Here is a 14,782-nt window from a genome sequence, read left to right as displayed (position 1 = left end):
ATTACTACAGAATAACTGTTATGAGACAGTAATCATGAGCATTAACGATGGAAATGCTTAATCAATGGCATATTAATGGCTCGAGAAGAAGCGTTACAAAGGAAAGAGTATAAAATGTTATCCAAGGGTTTAAGGAAGGTATGTTATCACTTTCTAAATTGTTTTTTCTTACCAAAGCTATTTCTTTGACTTAAGCTTCGGAGGTGTGTGCCTGAACAACCTATTTGGACATCCTTTTAGTGTAGGAGACAAATCTGTCCATGTCATGGGAGATCTAGACAGAGTTCATTGTGGTTGTTTCATCTACATTTGAGATCCTAGACGAATCATCCCCTCATTGGCTGTGTCACCAACATTGGCGCAGTTTATGGGAAGGCCCTATGGCACAATTATGAACAACACAAGCCAAATTTAGACGACATAATGTCAAAAACAATAAACAACCAAATAATTTTAAAAAAAAACCCAAAATAGCTAGTAAATGTATTTAGACAATTAAAAAGTGTAAAAACCAAACGGACCCAAGTGTTACACAAAATGTCTTATACAAAGAAAGATAGAGAAGTCATATTCTTCCACCACATCATCAGGCACATCTTGCCCGACCATCACATTATTGCGACCCAGCATGGTGTCATCGTCATCATAAGATGGAAGACTAGGAACATCATCTGTAATACCATGCTTTCTCATATGGTAGTGGTAACCGTAGAAGAACATTTCATCTACTTGCTTTTGATGAGCGGTTTCTGTAGGGACACTCCCCCCCCCCCCCCCCCCCCCCCCCCCCCGATGACACGTGGGGATCAACTCTATCTGTACCCCCCAAGAGGACACGTGGCGCGCACCTCTATCCGGGTCCCCGGGGAGGCACGACACTCTTAAATATCATACCCGGGCGATGCTTTATCCTATCCAGACCTATTGTCCGGATCATTGACTGTAACGAGCAAGCCTTGCTGAGTCATCCCCGACAGCCTACCACGGCCCACATTCCGCCGCCTGAAGAGCGAAAGGACAGAAGCGATAGCAAGTCACCTCCACGATCTCTGACAGCCGCCTGCAGGGTGATGATGACCCTGCCACCACCTTGAGGACATCATGACAAGCCAAAAAGTCTCCCTACCATTAAAGAGGGAGGCAGAGCTTCTGACATTATATAAAAGGGCCTTCACACAAAGAAGAAGGTAAGCTTGCTATCCCTGAAAAAAGGTCGACAGCTTGATCTCTGGAGCCATGGCTAACAAAACCATCGGAGGGTGTGTCCGGACATCCTGTCCGGACATCTTTTGCAGGACCGCTGAGCCATAACTCAATCTTGGTTGAAAGCGTGCATCCACTTGGCAGCAACGTGGATCCTTGGGACGCAAGGCATCAACATTGGGGTCGTCTGTGGGAATGCTCTGATTCAATCGACGGCAACGATGTCCACACCTTCCAAAAGCCGCTCGTCGGCTAGGGGAGACGAAGATTATTTCGAATGGCGTGAAGCCATCGAAAGGAGACAGTTGGAGAGCGAGTGACAAATGCAGGCTCTCCTTCAGGAAACAGCGAGACTGAGAGAAGAAAAAGTTGTGTTGTGCATCTAGGCTTCATCGACGGGACCTTCTCGTGGTCAGCGCTCAAGAGGCCAAGGAGCAAACTCAAGGCCAAGGATTGTCGGAGGCGATGCGCGCGAGGCTAGGCCCACATGGACCTGGGAAGACAAGGCCGCTAATAGCCACAACCTAGGGAACGCACCTTGACCCTCTGGTCACACCCATGGTGCAGAACGTCCTCCCGCACTAAGCAGTATGACAAGCTAGGAGAAACCCCCCAAACGAGCCACCCACTGGCTCCATCAGCAAAAGGCTGGATGACATGCTCTCCACGCTTTTTTGCTCGCATATTATTCATTACGACCCCCTAAGGGGATTTCTCATGCCTAAATTTTCCACGTACAATGGGTCCAGCGACCCCTTCGACCATATCATGCATTATCGACAGCTCATGACTCTCGATATAGGAAACGATGCGCTGCTATGCAAAGTATTCCCCGCCAGCTTACAAGGGCAGGCTCTCTCATGGTTTCACCGCCTACCCCCTAACTCTATTGATAATTTTAGGGACCTGTCGAAAGCTTTTGTGGGACAATACTTATGCTCCGCTCGGCATAAACAGAACATCAGCACTCTACAAAACATAAAAATGCAGGAGAATGAGTCTTTAAAAGAGTTCGTGAAGCGGTTTGGCCAGGCCGTGTTACAAGTAGAGGCTTACAGCATGGATGCTATCCTTCAGATCTTCAAACGAAGCATTTGTCCAGGCACCCCATTCTTCGAGTCGCTCGCTAAGAAGCCTCCTACGACGATGGAAGACTTGTTCCGGCGAGCAAGCAAATACTCAATGCTGGAGGATGACGTGCGCGCAGCCACCCAACAAATCTTGGTTGCCGGTCAAACATCCAGAAGTGGTACGGAAAGAAGTTCCAAACTTCCAAACCGGCCAAGGCTGTCCGGTCGAAGGCAGGAAGGACAAAGCAGCCCAGAACGGCCGCCCCTCACACCCCTTTCCATATCCTACGAGAAGCTCCTCCCTATGATCCAAGACCTGTCCGACTTCAGGTGGCCCGAACCCCTCAGAGCGGACCCAGCCTAAAGGGATCATAGTAAGAAGTGTGCTTACCATAAGGAGCATGGTCACACCACGGAGACATGCAGGAGCCTCCATTATTTGGTGGAAAGGCTTATAAAAGCGGGACATTTGAAGCAATACCTCCGCTCAGACGCCAGAGTTAGAGACACTTCCCGAAATCACAACTCAGGAACCCCCAGGATCCCAGCCGCTCCCAAAGCCGTTATAAACTATATCCACGGAGGACCACTAGATGAGGAGTACGACTACAAACGAAAGAGACAGAGGTTGTTGCGGGCAGCATTGGTACATGAACGCGTCAACTCCATACGACCTGGGATAGCTGGTGGGGGCTCCCGGCCCATAGATGGGACAATCATTTTTCCCCCAGTAGACTCCACACGGATATTACAACCTCACCGCAACGCCCTCATCCTATCCCTGGGGATGGGGGACTTCGACGTGAGACGCATCTTAATTGACCCGGGCAGCTCGGCCGATCTTTTACAAGCGTCGGTAATTAGCCACATGGGATGCAATCTATCCGGCCTCAAAAACCTTGGGTGAATCTTGTCTGGACTCAACGGAGCAGCGACTACCTCCTTGGGAGATATTGTGCTGCCAATCCAAGCAGGCCCAGTCACTCTCAACGTACAATTTTCGGTGGTACAAGATTTATCACCCTTCAATGCTATCTTGGGGCACACATGGCTGCACTACATGAAAGTCATCCCCTCTACGTACCATCAAATGGTAAGCTTTCTCACTGAAGACGGGCAAATCGACCTATACGGCAGCCAATTAGCCGCTCGCCAATGCTATCAGATAGCGCGAGAAGTAGGGACCAGCCAAGAGGATAAACCCCTTATTGAGCTCACCCACGCACTTGACCAATAGCAATTACCGATGTCTGACGGACAAAGATCCCCCGACAGCGGATCCCTACGGACGATCCAGATTTCGGAAGAAAGTACTCACCTCACACATATCAGTTCCCTCTTGACACCGGAAGAGGCCAAAAACATCCAAGATGCCCTCCAACAAAGCCATGACGTTTTTGCATGGGCGCATTCTGATATTAAGGGAATTCACCTCTCCATCGTCTCTCATAGGCTTAACGTCTTGCCAACAGCAAGACCCGTCCGACAGAGGATCAGACGTTTCCACCCAGACAGGCAAAAGATTATCAGGGATGAGATTGACAAATTGCTAGAAGTCGGATTCATTAGAGACATGGAATATCCGGACTAGTTGGCAAATGTGGTAGTGGTCCCCAAAAAAGAAGGCAAGTGGCGGGTGTGCGTCAATTACACCAACCTCAATAATGCATGCCCAAAAGACAGTTTCCCTCTGTCGCGGATAGACCAAATTGTAGACTCCACTGCCGGACAAGGAATGCTCTCCTTCTTAGATGCCTTCTCCGAATACCACCAAATCCCCATGGCCCCGGCCAACGAAGAGAAAACAGCCTTCATAACGCCGCATGGGCTTTATTGCTACAAAGTCATGTCGTTCGGACTCAAAAATACTGGCGCCACCTATTAGAGACTAATGACAAAAATCTTCAAACCTCTAGTCGGCCGCACAATGGAAGTATACATTGATGATATCGTGGTTAAAAGCAAAACCCGAAGGGAACATGCCCTCCACTTGCAAGAAGTCTTCCACCTCTTAAGAAAGTATGGCATGAAGTTGAATCCGTCCAAATGCGCTTTTGGCGTAAGTGCTGGCAAATTCCTGGGATTTATGGTCAGCCAAAGGGGGATAGAGATTAGCCCGGATCAAGTTAAGATAGTCATGGAAACACCACCCCCCAAGAGCAAAAAGGAATTACAGCGCCTCACAGGCAAGCTCGTCGTGCTAGGACGCTTTATAGCCCGCTTCACTGATGAACTGCGACCCTTCTTCCTAGCGATACGAAAAGCCGGCGCGAACGGGTGGACGGACAGTTGCCAGAGCGCTTTCGAAAAAATCAAACACTACCTCATGCAACCACCCATTCTAAGCAGTCCCTTCCCTAGAGAAAAATTGTATATGTATCTGGCTGTATCGGAGTGGGCAATTAGCTCTGTTCTATTCCGCTGCTCCTCATACAAGGAGTAGAAACCTGTTTATTATGTCAATAGAGCGTTGGCTGACGTAGAAACAAGGTACTCAAAGATGGAGCAAATGGCTTTGGCCCTTCGAAGCGCTGCCCAGAAGCTCCGCCCTTACTTCCAAGCCCACCCGGTGGTCGTGCTCACCGATCAGCCCCTTCGCAACATCCTGCACAAGGCGGACCTGACTGGAAGAATGCTTCAATGGGCCATAGAGTTGAGCAAATATGGAATTGAGTTCCAACCCAGGTTGTCCATGAAAGGGCAGGTAATGGCTGACTTTGTGGTGGAATACTCCCAAAGATCTGCCCAACATAAGGAACCACGCGGAGAAGAGTGGTGGACTTTGCAGGTTGATGGGGCCTCCTGGTCATCAGGATTCGGAGTAGGGCTCCTACTGCAATCCCCAACAGGAGAACAGTTGGAGCAAGCTATCCGGCTGGGATTCCCCGCCTCTAACAATGAAGCAGAGTATGAGGCCATCCTATCCGGGTTGGACCTCGCCCTGGCCCCGTCCGTCTCCAGGCTCCGAGTTTATAGTGATTCCCAACTCGTCGTAAGGCATGTCCAGAAAGAATACGAAGCTAAGGATGAGCACATGGCGCGATATCTGACTAAAGTAAGACACACCCTACAACGGTTCTCCGAGTGGACAATCGAAAAAATTAAACGAACTGAAAATGGACGCGTTGACGCCCTGGCAGGCATAGCCGCTTCCCTCCCCCATCAAAGAAGCCATATTATTGCCCATACATGTGCAAACCAACCCCTTCGTCGCAGAAGCCTCCACTTGCAATACCATTGAGGCAAACCAAGCAAATGGCTAAGACTGGACGGAAGCCATAATAAGGTATCTCCGGACAGGCACTTTGCCCGAAGAGCCCAAGCAGGCACATAAGACCTGGGTACAAGCAGCCCACTTCACCCTGATCGGGGGGCACCTGTACAAGCGGTCCTTTACAGGCCCCTACCTCAGGTGCCTAGACCACTCAAAAGCCCTGTATGTGTTGGTTGAGTTACATGAGAGAGTGTGTGGAAATCATTTCGGAGGTCGATCTCTAGCGCACCGGGCTCACTCGCAAGGATATTATTGGCCCACAATGAAAAAAGATGCAGCAACTTATGTCAAAAGGTGCGACAAGTGCCAAAGGCATGCCCCCATACCGCATGCGCCGTCGGAGACATTAAAACCAATTTCTGGCCCTTGGCCTTTCGCGCAGTGGGGCATGGATATAGTAGGACCCCTACCAGCCGCAGCTGCTCAGAAGAAATTTCTGCTTGTCGCCACAGATTACTTCAGTAAATGGGTGGAAGCTGAAGCATACGCTAGCATCAAGGATAAAGATGTCACCTAGTTCGTATGGAAGAACATCATCTGCTGCTTTGGAATCCCTCAAACCATTATAGCTGACAACGGCCCACAGTTTGATAGCATCACTTTCCGGAATTTCTGTTCGGAACTCAACATCCGGAATTTATACTCCACACCGCGTTATCTTCAAAGCAATGGACAAGCAGAGGCCACAAACAAAACCCTAGTAACTGCCTTAAAGAAGAGGCTCGAACAAGCCAAAGGGAAGTGGGTAGAGGAGCTACTCGGCGTCCTGTGGGCTTATTGAACCACACCCAGACGACCGACAGGAAATACTCCCTTCGCCCTCACATATGGTATGGATGCAATCATTCCTACAGAAATAGGGCTACCCACTATCCGGACCAAGGCAGAACGGCAGGGTGATGCAAATGCGGAACTAGGAAAAAATTTGGACTGGGCGGACGAGGTAAGAAAGAGCGCATCCATCCGAATGGCCGACTATTAGCAATGAGCAGCCGCTCACTATAACCGCAAGGCAAGACCTAGGAGCTTCAAAAGTGGAACGCTGGTCCTTAGGAAGGTTTTCGAAAACACTGTTGAAACAGGAGCAGGAAAATTCCAAGCCAATTGGGAAGACCCTTACATAGTATCCAAGATAAGTGAAAGCGGAGCTTATCATCTACAGAAGTTAGACGGAACCTCGCTGCTCCGTCCATGGAATGTATCCAATCTTAAGCAATATTATCAATGAAAGGAGATGAAGAGTAAGCAAAAAAGACAGAATAAATGTAATGTATTTATAAGATAAGGAACAAAGTGTCTTTACAAAAAATAGCTGCCCCGTACGTAGCAAAACAAAAAGAAAAGTTATAAAGCCTACACAAAAGGAAGTCTCAGCTGGACGGACCCCTTGGCGCCTCATCCTCCTCATCAGAAGGGAAAGAAGGAATATCATGCATAATTTCGTGCTTCTTCATACAGCAGCGGTAGCCAAAGAAATACATCTCGTCCGCCTGCTGCTGATATTCCTCCTCCATCTCATTCTTTTGTGCGGCGAATCTAGCCTCCATCTCCTCTTTTTGAGCCACCATACCCACCCGCAAATCTTTTGACTCCTTCTTCTGGGCAGCTAGGCTAGCCCGGAGTTCCTCCGTCTCTCTTTTCAATTGGAGTTTTTCCTGCCCAGCTTCATTGACTAGGCCCTCCAAGGCTTCTTTTTCTTTCTTTAAAGTATCAGCCTCAGCCCGGATAGCCTCCTTTTCCCCCTCAACCTGGCACAACCGCTCCGCCCCATCCGACACCGCTTTCCGCACAAAAGCCAGCTCGGCTTCAACCTTCTCCAACTGCGCTTGCAACTCCTCGACGCCACCCGGATGCTGGGAGATAAAGGCACGCATGGCCTCTGCCACCTTCAACCGTTGGAAAAGCTGCTCGCGTGTGCGCGTCATGTAGCGAATGTCGGATATAACCTGGGCAAAGCGACAACAAAACAGCAGACAAAGTTACATGGAAAAGTGGTAATTGCCAAGAAACAAGAGAAAAACAGCAAAGAAGTATTTACCACTTTTGCAGCCTCTGGCATCGACCATTCCTGCAGGTGCTGAACGCAGGACACAGCGGACTCAGAAATACCAAGAGGGTGTCGTGTTTCTACGTCTGGAACCCCCTTTGGCATATCCATAAGTTCCTCCCAGCTTGGAGGAATTGTTGCAGTATAACTGCTCTTCTCGACCGGAGCCTCCTCACCGTTCGATGCCTCTGGAACCCCCTTTGGCATAGGGGTCCCCACCACAGTAGGGGAGCTACGCCCCGAAGCGTTGGCCTGAACCATAGCTGCCGCGCTAGACTCTACGACATCCGACGAAGCCAGGACACTTGCGCTCGCACTATCCCCGTCCGGATAGGTTGCAGCTTGAGCTGGAACCTCTGGCGCCGGGTCCTCCCCACCCCGATCCGGGCAGACTTTCTTAGCTGGGGGAGGCCCAAGGTCGATGGGGACATGCAGTCGTTTGCTATGTCTTTGCATAAGCCTCGCCCTAAGGTCACTTGTGCTTCTCATCTCCTCTGGCTCGTCCGCAACTTGCAAACCGACAAACTCCGGGTCAGGCTGGGGAGAGCTAGGCCCTTGGTGGAAGACTACAAGCTGAAGGTAACTGGAGGTAGCCTCAGGTTCCTCAACCTCCTCAGACTCTGGAATAGTGTGGTCCGGCCAGCTGGGCCCGGACCTACAAGACGAAGACGAAGCCTCTAGAGTGGGGGCCGCAATCCGAAGCACTTGTGCAAGTGTCTTCTTCGTCTTCTTCCTCTTCTTCTTTTCCTTTGTATCCTGGGGACGAGCCGCTGGAAGAGAGTCGCGCCCCTTCTCACCAGGTGTTTTCCTTAACGTCCCCTCCTGCCTCTTCTCCTCTCGCTGGTCAAGGCGCTCTTGGCGGGCCTTTGCATCAGCCTTACGAGCCCTCTCGTAAGAGGACAAGTCTTTCAATACAAAATGCTCCCCAGACACTACCCGTTTTGGCAACCGCCTAGGGAAAATGTTGGTGACGTACGACTGAGGCTCCCAGACAAGTGCCAACAAGTTTCGGGTAGTAAGCAACGTCTGATGATACCTCTCAACTGCAGTGATCTCGAATAACTTGTTCAAGTGGTCGAAAGAAGCTTTTTCCACCCACTCGACTAGGCGACCCCTCATGTCCGTACCTACGTTGTCAAACAACCAAAGATGTTAGCCATCTGATAACACTAAAGTAAGAGAACAACAGGTAAACATCGGACAAACCCCACAAGCTGCCCTACCCGGGAGCACCAGCGAACGATTTGGGGAAAACGCTTTCTCCGGATGCTCCAATAGTCTAGCCCAGACACCCCTCACTAATACATGTCCCTTGGATCCCCCCTTCGTCGAATCTGGAAGATGAGTCACCAGTTGGAGGGACGACATATAGGCAGCCAGACTGAAGAGGTCAGTTTTCTTCTTCTTGATAGAATAGATGAAAAGGACATCCAGCAGCGAAAGGTCCAAGTTAAACAGCATGCTCAGAATGCTGCACCCCATCAGCACCCGGACTATGTTAGGATGGATGTAGGCCGGAAGGATCTGGGTGAAGTGAAGAAACTCTTTGAACAAGGACGGGCGAGGGAACGGGAGCCCCGCATTGAATTGCTCCTTGGTGAAGTAGATAGCGTTGTCCGCGGATTTCTCGGTGGATACGGCCTCTCCGTCCACAAGCTGAATGGACATGCCATTTGGAATGCAGAAGCGTTCACAGAACTGCCTCACGTTCAGCTTGTCAACAGACTTTTCCGCATATACCACCCTGGACGCATCCTTGCCGCTCTGCCCGGCTGCACTGGACGAAGCAACGTCCTTTTTTGCAAGCATTTTAAAGCGTGGGGTTGAAACGGAACCTGCATGGCGGGATGCCAACAGTAAAAAACAAGGACCCGACCCCACAGCCCCAACAACAAAAACGCCTAGAAAACCTAAAATACCCAACATCCCCATCCTAACCCTTGGCTCTACCCCAAAGCGGGATCGGTCACCCGCAAAAGGTGCAAGAAGGCAACAGGAACCCTAACGCACTCAAAACAAAAACAAAACCCCCCGAAAAACCCTTGAGCACTAGTACCAACCCCCAATCACAAGTAGCTTACCCAACAAGCCAGAAACAATCAAAAAACAAACACAACAAGGAGAAGGCAGGAACAGAGAACGTACCTAGCACAAACTGGCAAAAAGAAGATGAAGCCCGCGATGCAGTCACCCTCACGACACGAATGTCGCTAACAGAAGCCCTAGAACTTCACTTACAGGTGAAGATACACAGAAAGCCGAAGAGAAAGCACGACCAGCAGAAATACAGAAGGAAGAAATGTAGGCGTAGGGGGCTTGGTTTGCTATTTAAAGAGAGACAGCCCCTCGGTACTCCAAACGGCCAGCTGTGCCGTTATTGAAAAGACACTGCCTGGGAATTCCCAAGGACGGCGGCTCGTCATAAACGCCCTTCTTTCTTTTCACCTCCGCACTGCCACGTGGCCCAATAAGCGCAAAAAAGTAACCTAAGTTTCAAAACCATCATTTTTAACCCATCCATTTTGCCTGGGCAAAATCGCCAAGTTAAAAGGGGGGCATTGTAAGGACCCTCCCCCATCCTGATGACACGTGGCACGCACTGCTGTCCAGATCAACTCTATCCGTACCCCGATGACACATGGCATGCACTGTTGTCCGGATCAACTCTATCCGTACCCCCAAAGAGGACACGTGGCGCGCACCTCTATCCGGGTCCCCAAGGGAGGGCACACGACACTCTCAAATATCATACCCGGGCAATGCTCTATCCTATCCGGACCTATTGTCCGGATCATTGACTGTAACGAGCAAGCCTTGCTGAGTCATCCCCGACAGCCTGCCACAGCCCATGTTCCGTCGCCTGCAGAGCGAAAGGACAGGAGCGATGGCAAGTCACCTCCACGATCTTTGACAGCCGCCTGCAAGGTGATGATGACCCTGCCACCACTTTGAGGACATCATGACAAGCCAAAAAGTCTCACCACCATTAAAGAGTGGGGCAGAGCTTATAACATTATATAAAAGGGCCTTCACACAAAGAAGAAGGTAAGCTTGCCATCCCTGAAAAAAGGCCACAGCTTGATCTCTGGAGCCATGGCTAACAAAACCATCTAAGGGTGTGTCCGGACATCCTGTCCAGACATCTTTTGTAGGACCTACTGAGCCAGAACTCAATCTTGGTTGAAAGCGTGCGTCCACTTGGCAGCAACGTGGATCCCTGGGATGCAAGACATCAACAGTTTCTAGATCATTTTTTTCTTTCACGAAGTTGGCCCAGGCCCGTTCGAGCTCAAGTTTCATCTAGGTAACTTCTTCCTCTGATTTGGCCTTGGCAGATTTAATAGTCGCGTTATCTAGTTTCAATTGGAGGATTTCCGTCTAGAGTGCTTCATTCTCCAGTTCTGCCCTCTTAAGAAGCTCAACCTCTTCTTCAACTGCCTTCCAGACAAACATTGCTGGAGCTTTAGCCGTCTCTAGTTCCGCATGGAATTTATCTTCCCCTTCCAGGTTTTGAGCCATATAAGCCCTTATTTTCTTCGCAGCCTCCAGCCTTTGGAAAAAATGGGCCCACTGGTTCATCAAATTTCACACCTTGGCTGCTATCTAAAAAAAAAAAAGCTCATACGTCAAATGATAAGGAAAATGGGGGATGATAGTAAAAAATAAAAAAATCAACTTACCACTTCCACGGTTTCCATCGTGTGTATTCCCTCATGTGCATGATAAAGGAAACAACGTTACTTGATGTGCTTAAGGGGATCTATGTAGTGAAACTTTGCTCAGGGTCCCCATCTATTTCCACTGGAATTCGGTTGAGGGCCAAAAAAAGGGCATTCATGTTTAGTACGAGAGGCTCCATGTTGATCAATGTGGGGAAGCAAAGTAGTAGCTCATCCATTTTTTCCCAGCTAGGAACATCCACAGGCATTGGAACGACAGTCGGGGATGTGCACTCACTCGACGACGAATTTCTACTAAAAAGTATCAAAGAATCCTCAAACCCATGAAAGGGTATATCCTCGATCTTAGGCGGCTTGACAGTTGGTGTCCGAGCGGATTTGGAAGTTGAATCTCTTTCAGAATATGTTCTTTCTTTTTTGGCAAAAGAAGGGTCGACTGCTAGTTTCTATTATCTCTCACAAAACCTGACTCTTAGATTAGTAGCCATATATTCTTTCTCCTCCTCTTAAAAAATTATGGAAGACATAGTAGGCTCCAAAATTTCACTTTGTTTGGCTTCGCTTGATAGAGTCCTTACTTTTGGGGGAGAAGTTGAGGTTCCCGCCTATTCTTTCATCTTAGGACGAGGTCTAGCTAGCCAGGGAGCAGAATTCAAAGCCAGATAAGAAAATGTGGGAGCTTGGCGCAAAGTCCCTTCTTGATGTTTTTTCTCACACGCGTCTAGGCGAGCTTGTTGTGCCTCAGAGTCCGTAATCTAAGCAACCTCCTAGAATGACAAGTTTTTCAAAACGAAGTGCTCATCGGGCACTAGAATTGAAGGACGAAGCTGCGAAAAGATGGGAATCACGAAGGGCTTTAGGTGTTTAAGGACGACTTTCATATTTTTCTCCTTCAAAAGAACAAAGTGACTTCGTTCAGCTTGGTCAATCTTAAACAACTTGTTGAGACAGGTAAAATACGACTTCTCTACCCACTCAACTAAATGACCCTATTTGTCCTTGCATGCATAAACACCGTACAAGTTAGATGGTGCTCCACCAGTTTAAGTACGAAAGAAGTAATGAAAGCTAGATAAAGAAAATACTTGGGATTTCTAATGAATGTTGAGGTGTAAAGAGCTTGTTCGGACCCTCCGTTGATTCCCTCCAAGGGCCGGACACCAGAACATGTCCCTTAGCCCAACTTTTGCTTGAGTGTGGAAGACTAGTTACGAATTGAAACAATGGAATGTGAGTCGATAAGCTAAAACATTCTATAAGGCTCATCTTGATGGTGTACTCAAATAGGACATCCAGCAAGGATAGATTTAGCTAGTACAATGCGGCTAAGACATGCACCCCATCAAAATCTAGATGACATTTAAATGAATGAATGCATGCAGGGTTTCAGAGAAGTGGAGAAACTACTTAAGCAGAGATTGTATAGGTCGACATAGACTCGCTGCAAACTGCTCCTTAGTAAAATAAATCATATTGTGAGGAACTGTCGGCAAAGCTTCCTTGTCTAATAGCTGAATAAAAATTGAGTCGGGGATATAAAAGCGAGCACAGAATTCCTGCTTGGATAAGCTGTCAACTGGGCGGTCCATCCTGGAGCGACTGGAGTTGAATGATTTAGACTTGTTGCATTGCGACCTATTGCTTATGGATGCGACCCCACTTCTACCCATGCTTATGGTATGTCACTTTTTTAAGATTTGGGTCGAGTCGATATTTCATCTAGGTAACCCATACGTTGATTGTCTTGTGCTTATGTCGTGTAGGTGTTCATACGACCCTTGCTTAAGCATACCTAAGCATACCTAGACAGACTCATGTAAAATGCTTGTTGGGTAAGTTATGCAACTGCCCAAGCATACCCAAGGGCGAAACCTCAATGATACCAACAATCGTTTAAGGAAGAATGCAAAACCACAACAAGCAAGAAAATATACAAATCGACAATACATAGACAAGAAAATTGAAAAGCAAAGCTTCAACCCAAACTCAAACTTGATGTAGAAAAAGAAAAACAAGCGCACTTGGAAAAAGAGTGTGCAATCCTCGACTGAGACAAACGCCGGAGAAAAACCACAACTGCTAAAATAGATGATACTCAAATGCGTAACCAATAATGGATATACCACCAAGGGACAATGAAAATAGAATAAGACTATAAATGTTGTAAGAGAGAACGACACACCTATATAAGCTATAAGTGCGAGAATCGAGGCGATCGTAGAGGGTGCGTTGCTTGACACATCACCTTAATCGATGTGACTCCACGAAGCTTGGTTGCGGGATGTGTGTCTTTTGGCACCAAAAGCACAAGGTTTTAAAGAAATTCAATTCTTCCACCTGGCCATCTACTTCTTCCCCGAGCATAATTGTAAGACTTAGGGGGCATTGTGGGAGACCAAGTTCATTCAGGACGAATTAGCCCAATAACGGCTTAAGTCCATTCAGAGGGACGCTCGACATAAGCATGGTTAGCGTGCCCACAGGTGAAAGACCATAGTTGGACATTGAGGCAATCTAGACGGACCATGTCATGGGCATCACACACTTGAAAAACACTAATTGCAACAGACAATCAATGCCTTGATTAATGCAACCGTTATGACATCAAACACTTGAATTAAAGGCTTATTACGACATAATAACCGCTATGAGACAATGATCATGAGCATTAACGGTGGAAAGGTGTAATCAATGGCACATTAATGACACGAGAAGAAGCGTTACAAAGGAAATAGTATAAAATAACATCTAAGGGTTCAAGGAAGGTATGTTATAACTTTCCAAACTGCTCTTTTCTTGCTAAAATTATCTCTTTGACTTAAGTTTCGGACGGTTGTGCCCAAATATCCTCTTTGCGTAGGAAACAAATCCACCCACATCATGGGAGATTTAGACGAAGTCTACTATAGTTGTTTCATCACTTCTGAGATCCTAAACGGATCATCTCCTCGTTAGCTGTGTCACCAACAATAAGTGAGATTAATTAAAATTAGTTTATTTAATAAAAAATTTAGTTTAAAAAGTATTTTTATTCCATATTTACATATTCTATTATTTGATGTAAAATTATTTGATACTTTTATTTAATAATGTTTTTTTAATAAAAAATTAAATAAACTATTTTTATTTTATATTACATTTTTTTTTATGGTAATTCATTAATATTATTTACTAAACTTAATTAGTAATATTTTGAAGAAAAAAAATTAGAAGTAAAATATTTAATAAAATATATTTTTTTTATTGGTTTGAATTCACACATTACTTTAAAGCTAAAACACCGAGCTACAAAATAGTTTTAAATTAATAATCTTCCTATCTAATTATAAATTATATTGTTCCATATACTTTTGTAATATTTTTTTATTTTAAGAAAAGCTTCTTTCTTTTTTATAAATGATTTTTTATACAGTTTTGATTAAATCAATTTTAAAAAGTATTAACTTTATTAAATAACTCTCACGTGCCTTGCACGTGGAGTAAACCTAGCTATATTGTATAATTTGGA

At 46.9% G+C, this 14,782-nt stretch overlaps 2 protein-coding genes across 2 annotated transcripts; both read left to right on the top strand.

The window, feature by feature from the left end:
- The first annotated feature begins 1,989 nt into the window (after positions 1 to 1,989).
- Positions 1,990 to 3,180, top strand: LOC104881058 (uncharacterized). Its single transcript, XM_010659791.1, has 2 exons — positions 1,990 to 2,603; positions 2,700 to 3,180. Exons 1-2 carry the CDS (start codon positions 1,990 to 1,992, stop codon positions 3,178 to 3,180), a joined length of 1,095 nt encoding a protein of 364 aa, XP_010658093.1.
- Positions 3,181 to 4,773: 1,593 nt separating this feature from the next.
- Positions 4,774 to 6,064, top strand: LOC104881059 (uncharacterized). The gene is made up of 2 exons (XM_010659792.1): positions 4,774 to 5,413; positions 5,574 to 6,064. Exons 1-2 carry the CDS (start codon positions 4,774 to 4,776, stop codon positions 6,062 to 6,064), a joined length of 1,131 nt encoding a protein of 376 aa, XP_010658094.1.
- The last annotated feature ends 8,718 nt before the right edge of the window (positions 6,065 to 14,782 follow it).

Source organism: Vitis vinifera, chromosome 12 (assembly GCF_030704535.1).
Source record: "Vitis vinifera cultivar Pinot Noir 40024 chromosome 12, ASM3070453v1".
In the NCBI taxonomy this organism is placed as follows: Eukaryota; Viridiplantae; Streptophyta; class Magnoliopsida; order Vitales; family Vitaceae; genus Vitis; species Vitis vinifera.
This window is presented reverse-complemented; position numbering and strand designations above follow the sequence as displayed.